A 13663-nucleotide genomic window follows, 5' to 3' on the forward strand; every position below is an offset into this window, starting at 1 on the left:
AGGTAGATAGATACGGTAGATAGATAGATACGGTAGATAGATACGGTAGATAGATAGATAGATAGATAGATAGATAGATAGATAGATAGATAGATAGATAGATAGGTAGATAGGTAGATAGGTAGATAGGTAGATATGGTAGATATGGTAGATATGGTAGATAAGGTAGATAAGGTAGATAGATAGATAGATACGGTAGATACGGTAGATAGATACGGTAGATAGATACGGTAGATAGATAGATACGGTAGATAGATACGGTAGATAGATAGATACGGTAGATAGATAGATAGATAGATAGATAGATAGATAGATAGATAGATAGATAGATAGATAGATAGATACGGTTGATACGGTAGATAGATACGGTAGATAGATACGGTAGATAGATACGGTAGATAGATAGATACGGTAGATAGATAGATACGGTAGATAGATAGATACGGTAGATACGGTAGATACGGTAGATAGATACGATAGATCCGGTAGATAGATACGGTAGATACGGTAGATACGGTAGATAGATACGGTAGATACGGTAGATAGATAGACTTTAGATAGATAGACTCTGCTTTATTAACAGTTAAAGTTTTAATATAAGTATTTTATTTTATTTTAAACTATGTCGTCATTGTTTTAAGTGATTCTAAAAAAGTGTTTTTGTGCTGTTTTGGATTTTCACTCCAACCCCTCGTCATATCTACTGATCAGGAAAGCCCAGAGGTCGTCAATCCAAGGTGCCCAAGCACACAGTGGACAGCGGCGGCGTTATCAACATCTCCGACGACAGCAGCAGCGATTCCGACGGCATGGACACAGACTCAAACTCCTCACCAGACTCCCTGCAAGACAACGACGACGTCATCTTTGTTCACCACACCAGCTGCCAGTCAGGTGGATGTTCTCCCCTTCATGTCGTTACTCTGAAGTTTCATTAGTCCAAAGTTTTTGTTTCTCACTAGGGTTGGACAGTTGGTTGAATATAATGATTATATCAGCCATCGGCAATTGGATTCCATAAGGAGGTGTATGTTTTATTTATATAATTTGTAAAGTTTTGCCTTTTTTTAACTTGTGTGTTTTTCTGTGATTTGAATGAAGGGGCTTAAAAGCTTTAACCTCCATTTTCTTAATAGGTGCTTAGTCACCGTCCAAAACAATAAATTCATCACTGGTTAAGATTTCTAACTGAGCTGAGAATCATTGTTTGTGTTGACACCTTTCCACCCACTCCTACATGAGCTCGTGCTGCCAGTGCAGCTCGTCAGGAGAACAAGTTGTTTAAATACGTTCTCCTCCAGCTTCCAGCTGCTGTGACAATAATGACGTCTTGTTAAAACCTGAGCACATGTCTGTTCTCAGTGTGAAACAAACTACCTGCAGCTTAATATCAGCCCAGAGCCAGAGCTGGTTTCACAACCCTGGTATATGGTCTGTCAAAGCTTTTCAGTAACTCCTTGATTTAAAACTAAATTAATCCTAAATCAATGGCTTTGTTTCCTTTTAGGCCACAAATAGCTAACTTCTACACTTGTACGAAGAACAAAGACTGCCTGGTCTTCAAAGAGAATAAAAAAAACACGCCTAAGGACAGCTGTGTAAAGTTATTTCCAGCCGTCCATGTTGGGCTGATGAAAACTTTATAGTCTGTTGCCCGGATCTGTTTCACTCTGAAACGGGTCATAGAGTTAACATGCTGCTCTGCTTTGTCTTACAGCCAGGATAGAGGACATGAAGCAGGGCCTCCTGAATAAAATATCAGAACTAGGAAAAGAACTACCTCTCAACACGTTGGATGTGCTCATTGATAAGTTTGGAGGGCCAGATAAAGTCGCTGAGGTATGAGTTCAGACTCCTCTCACACTAATTTGTTGTTATTAAAAACTGTTTTTTCTGTGAAAGTCTTCTTAAGAGATAATATGCTTGCAGTGACAGCTTGTTTTGGTGTGCGTTCCCCCACAGATGACAGGACGTAAAGGCCGCGTGGTGCGACGTCCTGATGGCATCGTGCGTTACGAGTCGCGGGCTGAGCAGGGCTCCACGATCGACCAGATCAACATCAAAGAGAAGGACCGCTTTATGAACGGAGAGAAGGTCCGCTGGAATGGACGCTGGCTTGAGTTTGACGGTTTGACTGGCTGCAGCTGTTTCTAAAAGCACCTTAATCTTGCTTGTCCTGCAGTTGGTGGCCATCATCTCAGAGGCAGCCAGCTCTGGGATTTCCCTGCAGGCAGACAAACGAGTGAACAATCAGAAGCGCCGGGTCCACATGACCCTGGAGCTGCCGTGGAGCGCAGACAGGGCCATTCAGCAGTTCGGTACGTCAGGAGATGTTACCTTACAATGGGCCACTCAAAGGGAGTTCACTGAACTAGACATTTGTTTTTCTGTCAAAAAAACAAACATTTTAGATTAAAATAATAAATTGCACAGATTTTATTTTATTTTTTACCTTTCAAGGCATTTATAGGTAAAATTTTCTGTTATTGTCTGATGGTTATCACTTTTATCAGACAAACATTGAGCTGACCTTCTGTGTTACCCAGCGGTCTCAGGTGTCTTTGTTATTAAAGACCAACAAACTAAGCAAACAATGTCACAGAATGACAAGCCAGTGCAGTGTTTTATTTATCAGTGTTATCTTAATTCATTTTACATGCATGTCTACATATGAAAAGCACATTAGACTAAAAATGTCCAATGATTAAAAAAGGCTAAAAGAAGAAAACAAATTAAAAGCTAAAGAAAGCCAAAATTTAGCCAAAGGTTAAAAGAAGAAAACACTAATTAAAACCTAAAAGAAGCAAAAACATAGCTAAAAGATAAAAGAAGGAAACACTAAATGAAAGCTAAAAGTAGCAAACCATTAGCTAAAAAGTAAAAGTAGAAAAAAATCTTGTTAAAGTATCAAAAGGGGTTAGGTAGATGTTAACATCAAGAGGTTTATCTATGTGCAGCATTCACACATTTAGTGTGATCTAAACTGGTAGAATAAATATACAGTACAATTTTTTATACCAAATTTAAATTGATATATATATATACATATATATATATGTACATATATAACACCATTTATATTTCAACTAGTTTCCTGAAAGGTACACAAATTTATTTAAATAGCTTTAATTTCCTCCTCGACTCTAAAACATGATATACCATCATAGAGGTCACCTCTAACCATGACCTCATTTATAATAAGGGAGAGGTGGAAAAGGTGCTAGCCACCTTTCATGCCAGAGTTTGAAAAGTTAAAATTAGGAAAAACAATATAAACAAACTAATAAGACCAGAAAAATAGTAGCTAATAGCTGAGAATGGCAAAACAGTAGCTGGAAGCTACAATTAGCAGAACAGTTGCTAAAAGTTAAAACTAGCTAAATGTTAGCTTGGATTTAAAAATAAAACAAGCGTACTGTAGATTTCAAAGAGACCGAAGTTTTTCAGGATTTGAAGAGATGTCAATGCATTTCCATAAAAAAGTAAAGTGAAATATTTCAAAATGTTTAAAAGTTACAAATACCTAAATATAGAGCCGTACTTACCTGAACAAACCAAACATTTTGACACCTGAACAGTAGTAAAACTGTAAACTATAAACAGGAAAACAATATAATGCTGATTCAGGGTTCCCTCAGATAAATGGTTTCCTTCATTTCTCATTCTTTGGTGAAGCTCGTCTCCTTTGTCTTGGCAGGTCGAACTCATCGGTCCAATCAGGTGACGGCTCCAGAGTACATCTTCCTCATCTCAGAGTTGGCTGGAGAGAGACGTTTCGCTTCTATCGTGGCTAAAAGATTAGAGAGTCTGGTAAATACTGTGTGTTTGTGTGTTTGACTGTTTGCCCCAAATGAACCTCATTATTGATTTTTTGGTATTGGTGCAACTTTAGCTTTTTGAAATATTTAGCCTTTTCTGCATTTTTTTTTTTCTCATATGAATTGAGCTCATTTTACGTCCTTCAGATCTTTCGATCTGTTTACAACCTTTTACTGCTCCATTCACATTTTGTTCTGGTTCAGCTGCTTTCAGCTTCCTTCTGCAAATAAAAAGATCAGCTACTTTCAGCTGGGGGGTTTCAGCTGTTTTGTGCAAAGAAATTCAGTTTAATTCAGCAAAATTGTGCTCTCTCCTCTTCCTTCTGGTAATTTAAGCTTCTTTCTGATTTATTTTAGCTAATATTCAGATGGGTTTTTTTTGGGGGGGGGGTGCAAATTTCTGCTTTTTTCAGATAATTTTCACTTTTTTGTGGTAATTTCTGCTTCTATAAACCTAACTGAGCACAAGTGTGCTCTCTCCACTTCCTTCTGGTAATTTAAGATTCTTTCGGCCTTTTCAGCTATTTTTTTTTTTTTTTTTGCTAATTTCAGCCTGTTTAGCAAATGTACTAATTTTTGTGCTCATTTCTGCTTATTTAAACCTAATTCAGCGAATACATGTTCTTTCTGCTTTCTTCTGCTAACTTAGGCTTGTTTTTCAATTTCAGCAACATTTCAGCATGTTTTTAGCTCATTTCAGCTGTTTTTCAGCAGGTTCTTCAACAATAAGCATCCACTCTCTATTTTCACAGGAAATGCAGTTTCTCTAGTTCCTTTTAAGAGAATGAACTCTGCTTCAGGGGACAGTTATCCTTCATATCTTCTCATATTGTGTGGCGTGTGAAGAGTTGGTTTACTGTAAACAATAGTTAGTGTTTATTTACTGTAGCTGTGCTGCCTTTTGTCTGTCCTTCCTGTTCCCTGGAGGATCTTTTCTTGAACTTTTCCCACAAAACCTCAAAACATTCTGCCTTTTTTTATTTCTCTATCCTAAAAGCACAAAATAAAGCAAAAGAGCGTGTCTGAATGATTTATAAGACTGCAGTAATTTTCCATCATTATCAGTGTATTTCTGCTCTGGCAGTCATCTGTTTCCATGGTGACGTAGCATGACATTTGTTTTCTTTTGGGGGAAAGGGCGAGAAGAGTGTGGGGGGATGGGGGTTCCAGGAAGTTGTTCCTGCGTTTGCCAACTGCGTGTGGTAAATATGTCAAGAGTAGGTTTTGTCTCATCTGGCTGCCTGATTCAACTTTATAAAACCCAGTCAGAACAGATGAACAGCCTTTGGAACGAGCGGATCAGGACTGAAAGATGTTTTTCTATCCCTTGTATTGCTTTTTCCTTTCCAGCAGCTGGTTTCCTCTTTGAATTTTGAATTATCTAAAATTTCCTTCAGCTGTTGCACTAAGTTTTGTCTCTAAATTCACTTTTGAGTAGCTGATAGTCTTACAAAATGACAACAGGCAGTCTTTTTTTGTTTGTGCTGATACTAATTGGGGTGGCTGTGGCTGAGTGGTTAGAGCAGTCGTCCTCCATTGCAAGAGTTGGGGGTTCAATTCCACCAACAGTCACATACTGAAGCATCCCTGGGTAAGACATTGACCCCCCCCCCCATTGCCTCCAATGTGTGAACCATCGGTGTATGCATGTCATAAAGCTCTGATTATTCCTTGTATAAATATAGTAGAGTGCTGTATGAATCTGAGGACACAGGTTGTGTTGTAATGAGTTTTGCGTATCTTGATAAGATTGAAAGGTGCTATATAAGTACAGACCACTAAAAATGATCCTGTTGTTGACCCACTGCAGGGTGCGCTGACTCATGGAGACAGACGAGCCACTGAATCAAGAGATCTGAGCAAGTACAATTTTGAGAACAAGGTGGGCACATCCAGGAAGATTTTATGTTGAAAAACTATGCATCAAATATTAAAAATGGGTTGTTCATAACAGTTGTGATTTTGTTTTTCTTTCAGTATGGAACCAAGGCTCTAGATAAAGTTACTAAAGCAATTCTTGGCCACATAGAGAACAAGGTGCCCCCTCCCAAAGGATACCCTGGTGGGGATGCCCGATTCTTTCAAGGTACCTCTGAGCACTGATTGCATGTTTCTAAACAGGGACCATCTGCACCATTTACCGGAGTTAAACCAGTAAAACGCCTTTATTATGCTTTATTTTCAGAGATAAAAATTGGAATGATCCATGTGGGCATTATTTGTAAAGAGCCTCGCTTTGGGATCAGCACTGAAAAAGGTACAGAGGGTCAGATCCTGATTCTTTGTATGAATAAAATGACATTTAGTGTGTTCGGCTTTAAACCGTGTGCTGTCTCTTGTGTCTCAGACTGCAGTATCACTAAGTTCCTAAATCGCATCCTGGGCCTGGAGGTCCACAAGCAGAACTATCTCTTCCAGTACTTTACAGATAACTTTGACTACCTGATCGAGAAGGACAAGAAGGAGGGCAAATATGACATGGGAATCCTGGGTATGGATGTTTGAAGCTCTTGTTTTTTAGTTATACAACACAAACTGTTTATATCATAGGCATTTACCATTTGTTTTTATTAAAGGTGATTGGTGCTGATCTGTTTGCTTTCTTGTCCCTTTCAGATCTTGCTCCTGGTAATGATGAGATTTATGAGGAGAGGCAGGAAACGTTCTTGACGGCTGGAAACCCTCAAGACGGGCAGGTTGTTCTTTATAAGGTAAGCACTGCGTCGGCTCCTCTCGGCTGTAGCTCAGTGAAGAACCTGTCATCAGCTGTGAGACTGTTAGTGTAGACACAAACGTGCGCACTCTGATTGCGTGCGCACTCTCTCGTTTTACACGTTTTTTTATTTTTCTACACGCTTTTTGTAACTTCTTCTGAATGCTTTGTGCCATTTGAGAAGTTAGTGTTTCAAAAGCTCAGTTCGCTCAGAAGATGGATGCTTGTAACTTTTCAAAACATTTAACTTTATTAACAGTTATTTCCTCCATAGAAACACATTGTTCTTTTTACATGAGCTCCAGCATCCATCCATCCATTATCTTTACCCGCTTCTTCCTTTTCGGGTCGCGGGGGTCACTGGTGCCCATGTCCAGCAGTCACTGTGTGAAAGGCAGGGTACACCCTGGACAGGTCTCCAGTCCATCACAGGGACACATAGAGACAAATGAGACAAACAACCATTCACTCTCTCACTCACACCTACAGACAATTTAGAGTCACCAATCAGCCTAACATGCATGTTTTTGGTCTGTGGGAGGAAACTGGAGTACCCGGAGAAAACCCACGCATGCACGGAGAGAACATGCAAACTCCACCCAGAAAGGCCCCCAGCCGGGATTTGAACTGGGACAACATTCTCACTGAGAGGCGGCAGCTCTTCCAACTGCACCACCGTGCTGCCCGAGCTCCTGCATACTTGTTCTGATTTTGTCTACTTTTATTGTTTAGCTACCTTTCTTCTATGTTTAGCTTCTGACTAGCTTTTTGATGCTCATGGTTAACTTTTTGATAAACGTGGCTTTGATCTAGCCTCAGCTAACATTAAAAGTAACAAAATCCTTTTACGCTGACGATAATCAGATCTATATGCCACTAAAAAAGAAAGATGCCCCCTCAATTAGGCCACTTCTGTTGTGTCTTGAAGACTTCAAAGCCTGGATGTCTTTAAATGTTTTAAATTTCAATGAAAAGAAAACAGAAGTGATGGTGTTTGGTCCTAGTGGCTCCTGTGAACCTTGCCCTGTTGATCTGGGCCCTCTGGCACCACATGTAAAGAAAACTGTTTCTAACTTGGGTTTTAAAATGTGCAGTGATTTTAAATTAGAGTCCCAGATTGGAGCGGTGGTCAAGACCAGTTTTTATCACCTCAGACAGCTGGCTAAGGTAAAGCCCATCCTCACAAAACAGCAGCTGGAAACAGTAATCCATGTCTTCGTCACCTCTCGGCTGGATTACTGCAACGCTCTTTACCTTGGAGTCAGCCAGTCCTCCCTCAGACGCCTCCAGTTGGTCCAGAACGCTGCTGCTCGGCTTCTAACTGGAGTTCAAAAAAGGGAGCACATCACCCCCACTCTGGCTTCACTCCACTGGCTGCCCGTTCATTTTAGAGTTCATTTTAAGATTCTTTTATTTGTTTTTAAAAGTTTAAATGGTCTTGCTCCATCCTACCTCTCTGAGCTGCTTCACCCATACTCTCCTGCTCGGTGCCTCAGATCAGCTGATCAGCTGCTCCTGGAGGTGCCGAGGTCTAAGCGGAGGCTCAGAGGGGACAGAGCTTTTTCTGTTGCTGCTCCAAGACTGTGGAACGATCTCCCTCTTCCCATCAGACGAGCCTCTTCACTGTCCAGTTTTAAAACGCTTTTTAAAACACATTTTTACTCCCTGGCTTTTAGCACACACTGAATTTGTTCTGCAATAGCTGTTTTTATTATTTTTATTGATCTTAATGTTTTTAACAACTGTTTTATGTGTTTAAATGTTCATGATTTTACATGTACAGCACTTTGTTGCAGCTGTGGTTGTTTTAAAGGGCTTTATAAATAAAGTGTTATTATTAGTAGTAGTAAATGAGTCCCCGAGGCTCAATGGGATTAACCTGTATAAATAAAGGTTGAATGAATTATTAGAAAGTGATTGTAATGTAACACCTAACCATAAAATATTGAAGTTAAACAATAACAATAGTTTTGTGGGAACAACTGAAGTCAGATTTGAATCATCCGCCTCGCGTCTGGTGTCTTGTGATAATACAGCCTCAAACGTCATCGTCACGTGGCTGCAGAGATGCTAACACAACCTTCGACACAGTTTCCAACCACTTTGCTTCAGAGAAGCGAGACAGACTTAGAAGTCTCTGTCAGATGGCTCTTGTCTAGTGAAACATAAAGTAAATCATATGCAACATTTCATCATATCATCTACGTTTGTATTTATTTATTTTTTTATTTTTTGCTGCTGCGCTACCTGACCTTTAATTTTAGTCATGCCGTTTTTTGCAATGAAACACTAAACTCAACATCTTATATCTTTTTTTAATTTAGCATACAAATATATGCTAAATGACATAGTTATCATGATATAAATATTGCTGGTATATTTATATTTTAGCTGCCTGCAGCAGGCGAGCCAGCACTTGACATTTCAGTTGACAGGCAAAGACTTCTGCACACAGAGAACACTTTACAAGTTCAGAGGGCGTGGTTGAACTTTTATGGTCAGCCAGTCGGATCTTCTCAGCACTATTAGATAATACAGAATGGTGTGACAAAATCCCTTAGGACTGGAATATGGTTTACTTTTGACTACAAGTGTGACTATCTCTGTGCCCTGCAGATCACGGTAGACAGAGGTATGCCCTGGGAAGAGGCCTACAGCAAGTCCCTGAAGCTTAGCGCTTCTGATGAGGGGTTCTACCTGTCCTATAAGGTGAGTCCACCTAAATCAGTCCAGGCTGTGTGTAGAAAATGAGAAATGCAATGCTGAAACTCTGTTTTTCTTTTACAGCTGCGAGGGAACAGTCCCTGTGTGCTACTTGCTGAGCAGGGACGAGGTAAGAACTTCAACATCTACAAGCCCAACATTGGCAAGCAGACGCAGCCTGAGAGCCTCAACAACCTGCTGCAGAGATACAGAAAGGTAGAAGCTTTAAATGATTTTTCTTTTTGCCAATAAGCTAACTTTGAGAATACATTTATAGAAGACGAGACTTATTCTGCTGTGATATGGTTGTTTGAGGTCGAAGTTCATGTTTCATTGGACATAGGGAGCTTTGCTGCCCCCTTGTGGACGTTAATGTGTAATGACACATTTGTGTTTTAATCAAATGTAGATGTGATGAGTTTACAGTTGATAATTCTGTTGTTATTTCAGGTTACTTCAGAGGAAGCTAAAGACAGCTGGGAGAACCAGTTCACCTTCTCTTTAAAGAAGTGTAGTCACGCCAACTGGTAAGTAGAAATCCACATCATCCCTGAGGGTTACTGGCTCGGGTCTGGTTTGAAAAACCCATCAGGCTCCAGTCGGGCTTGTGCTTACAAGCATTCAGTGCGCGTGCTTCAACGCTCAGGGGGCGTTTGTGCCTAAACTGGAAAAACATAAGCTGTTTCTGTGATTGAACGTTTTTCAATCTGACGTAAAGCGTTTGTGAAACGGACTTTGAGCTAATTTAACATCTGAATATTTCCTCTGCACCTTCTGCAGGAATGGGAAGTGTAAGAAAATCGAAGAGGGCCAGGAGTGTCTGCAGGGCATGCGTCTCCGTCAGTATCACATGCTGTGTGGGGCGTTGTTACGGGTGTGGAAGCGAGTGTCCGACGTGGTGTCTGACATCACCAACTCCAGCATCCTGCAGATTGTCCGCCTCAAAACGAAGCAGCGCAACAAGCAAGTCGGTTAGTACAAGCTGGCTTTGTTTTCGGGTTTTTATCTTTTTTTTTCCAAACAACCCCTCGACAAGCTCAAGTTTTAAAATGACAATTGTTTTGATATTCAAAGATTAGGATGTCAGTGATGATTCATCATTGGCAATCCATTAATCTGTCATATATCTTTTTTAAACTCTGTACTGTAGTCCCTCGATTATAGTGAGGGTTATGTTTCACACACCCCCGTGATAGGTGAAAAACTGCTAAGTAGGAACGTTATATTTATTTTAGTATTTATTAATACTATTATTTATTTTAAGGCTTTATAAACTCTTCCCACACTCTTGCAATGTTCTAACCTCTTAAACCTACATCAATTTAAAAACATACATACCGTACTGTACAGTACTACAAAATTTTATATGGGGACTCACCAGCCTTGGTCCGGTTCTGGTCCGGTTCTGATCAGCTCTCTGCAGCCGTTGAGCACCAGACGCTTTTGGAGAGAGCCGGACCTTCGGAGATCCAGCACAAAACCACACAATGGTCCCAGTCGAGTCCAAATAATCCAGAAGAATCCAGATGAAAAAAGTCTGGGTGAGCTCTGGAGAAGACACTGGACCTTCAAGCAACGCCTCCCCGCTCGAGAGGCTTCATGGGCCGGCAAGCAGCACGCAGATTGACCAATGAGGCTGGAAGTAGTTCTGGTCCGGTTCTGGTCTGGTTCTGATCGACTCTCTGCATCCACTGAGCGCCAAAATCACTATGAATAAGGACCAAACTTTTTAATCAGGTTTGGATCGGATCAAAACTTGCCCTCCATTTCAACAGAAAGCAGCAGTCAGAAGCACTGTTGGCTTCTGGGTAGTGCAGTTTAGGCTCATTGAAAGAAAACTACAAAATGGCGATGCCTGTCCAAAGTTGTTGTTGTTGTTTTTTTTACTTTTTATCTGTACGGTCCCAATTATATGAGTAATATTAAAGTGGACAATCGTTGAAACATGAATGCTGACACTTGTGAAGCTGTAAAAAGTACAAAGCACATTAGCACAACATTCATGACAAAGCAGTACAGTGCTGTATAGAAGTGTACTCTTAAATAAATAAATCTTAAATAAAATCGTATTTATTTCCAGAGCACATTTAAAATGTGAAAATGCTTTTTTTTTTTAATGTAAAACGTGCATGTGTTTAACTGCTTTATGTGGTCTTACAAGATATTGCAAGATGTTGTGGGATCAGTTAGTGCTCAGAGTATGTGTTGAAGAGGACTCTCAGCTACTACCACCCTATGTTATAGCTCAATATCTGTAAAACCGACTAACGTTGATAAGATTTGGTGGCCAACTTTAATTGGACTGACTCCAAAAAATAAGCAGCTGTAGAGGTTGATTCAGTAAAAGTGTTCTGAGAGATCATTAACATCTGTCCAGCTGTTGGTGAAATATTTTGTCAAACAAACGTGCACAGGCAGTACCAGCCTCATGCCTCTTGGTGATGGGCGTTAAACAGCCTGTAATTGATCCTGTTTTAGGTGTTTGAGTTTACGTCTGAGGAGTGACCTTTGACCCCTCTCCTCCTACCCCCACCTCAGGTATCAAGATCCCAGAGGCCTGCGTGACCCGTGTGCGTGAGGAGCTGCTGCTAATGGACGAGGAGGTGAAGAAGAGGCGTAAGGAGAAGCAGCAGCAGGAGCGCATGCGTCAGATAGAGCAGGAGAACAAGCGCCTTCCGGAAAACCAGAACCCCGTCCTCAACCACTTCCTCGTCCAGAATCCGAGCCACGTTTTCAAACAGAACCCGAACCAGAATGCTTTGCAGAGGACTCAGAACGGGAGCATGTCCCAGCTAGAGGCCCAAATCCAGTCTGCTCTGCAGCAGCCCCCCTACAGTTTGTCTCTGTTTCCCCTACAGAGGAACCAAACCAGGACCCACAATGGCTGGCCCAGCAGCTCCACCTCCTCTAGCACCAACAACCAGGTGGCTCTGCCCAAAACCGTGAGCCACAGGTTCTCTCAGTTCTACAACCAGCCCTTCTTACCGTCGTATCATTTATCCAAGAGCACGCCTCTCCAGCTCCACCAGACGGCGCCGTCTCCCGACTTGTCTTCCAGTAATCCCCTGAATGAGATTTTGGACCTGACCATGAGCTCGCCGTCTCCCTCCACAGACAGCACAGAGGCTGGGCCGAGCCTGGACACCCTGCCGGACTTTAACTTGGCTCTGTTCCCCGTGACCGTCCCCGACCCCCAGCACCCTGCACAGACACAGCAGCCTTTGATGCTCCAGCAGCACCATCATCCGGCTCCCCAGCAGCAGAACCACAACCTTCTACCCACCAACCACGATCAAGACTTACTAGAGATACTCGGCTTGGCGCTGTCTCCCCACATGCCCACACAGAAAGCCAACCCTTCATCCTCAACCTCCTCCTGCTCTTCCTCCACAAGCACCACCTCGTCCCTGCCAAACAACCCGGTTTCGCTCTTCTCCATCCCTTCCTCATCCCCTTCCTCCTCTTCCTCCTCCTCCTCGCTCTTTTCCAGTTCGTTCCCTGCGCCCTACCTCCTGCCACAGTCCGACTCCGTTTCTCTAACCAACGGCCACTGCAGCTCTGGCGCTCTGGACGTCCGCGAGGCCTTGAACAGCATGCTGCAGGCCGGGCAAGACCGCAAGTCTGTCATCCAGTACCCTCAGCAGGACTAAGAGCCTCAGCAGTTACACATGGTTTAGACTTTGTCAGGTTTTTGGCATTTTGTTAAGTCTTTCAGAGTAGTTTGCATCACGTCACCCCATTTGGACCTATTCCCCCGTCCTCCCCTCAGGGCCGATAGTCAAGTCACTGCCTGCTCCTTCTCTCTATCCACCTTTAGCATTCGCCGATTTTTCTGGTTTAATGTCAGATTTTTGCACCAAAGTGTGCCCTCTACCGTAAAATATATTTAAAAAAAAGGCAGCTGTTTCAAAAGTTATAAAAAAGGAAGTTGGAAAAATAACCTGCGGTAACTACTTTGTGTGAAAATCTTTTAACAAACCTCCCGCTGCTGACTTGTACGAGGTGAGATCGGCGAATTCGCTAGAAGCTCTTCTTGTTTGTCTTAGCTTAAAAAAAAAAAAAAGAATAAGTGTATGCAAGGCATGGTTTGAGTGAAACAAAAGATAGATTTTAAATGGAAAAGAGGGAGAGTATATAAATAAAGATGAAATCTTTTAGCTGATCAGCCATAAAATGCCTCAACTTTCAGTTTGCCTCCACGTGCGTCCCTCTCAGTTCGCCCTCTGCTCGTACGAGGAACTAATGGAGAGGAAGACCAGTCTGCTGTTGCAAACAGTGCCTTCGGAGAAACCTATAAATGCAGTCTTTAGAGTCTCTGTAGCCTAATGTATAGATTTTTACTCTTTGAGTTTTATTTTTTAATTTAAAACAAAGGTATATTTGTATTTATCCATTGAGGGAGTCTGTCCGCTGGTGTTTATGTTACATG

At 41.7% G+C, this 13663-nt stretch overlaps 1 protein-coding gene across 2 annotated transcripts in view; it reads left to right on the forward strand.

Moving 5' to 3' along the window:
- Window positions 1–13349, forward strand: part of si:ch73-63e15.2 (protein strawberry notch homolog 2) — a 71155-nt gene extending 57806 nt beyond the window's left edge. For both annotated transcript variants that reach the window (XM_037698191.1, XM_037698192.1), the window contains exons 17-31: window positions 712–894; window positions 1718–1839; window positions 1963–2094; window positions 2183–2318; window positions 3698–3810; window positions 5629–5700; window positions 5796–5904; window positions 6004–6075; window positions 6166–6309; window positions 6435–6529; window positions 9148–9240; window positions 9319–9450; window positions 9685–9761; window positions 10015–10205; window positions 11773–13349. In XM_037698191.1, the coding sequence (XP_037554119.1) occupies window positions 712–894; window positions 1718–1839; window positions 1963–2094; window positions 2183–2318; window positions 3698–3810; window positions 5629–5700; window positions 5796–5904; window positions 6004–6075; window positions 6166–6309; window positions 6435–6529; window positions 9148–9240; window positions 9319–9450; window positions 9685–9761; window positions 10015–10205; window positions 11773–12884 (2783 nt within the window). In that variant the 3' untranslated portion in view covers window positions 12885–13349. The remainder of the gene's footprint in view (window positions 1–711; window positions 895–1717; window positions 1840–1962; window positions 2095–2182; window positions 2319–3697; window positions 3811–5628; window positions 5701–5795; window positions 5905–6003; window positions 6076–6165; window positions 6310–6434; window positions 6530–9147; window positions 9241–9318; window positions 9451–9684; window positions 9762–10014; window positions 10206–11772) is intronic.
- Window positions 13350–13663: the final 314 nt, after the last annotated feature.

This window comes from Nematolebias whitei, chromosome 3, assembly GCF_014905685.2.
Source record: "Nematolebias whitei isolate Nwh7 chromosome 3, NemWhi1, whole genome shotgun sequence".
NCBI lineage: Eukaryota > Metazoa > Chordata > Actinopteri > Cyprinodontiformes > Rivulidae > Nematolebias > Nematolebias whitei.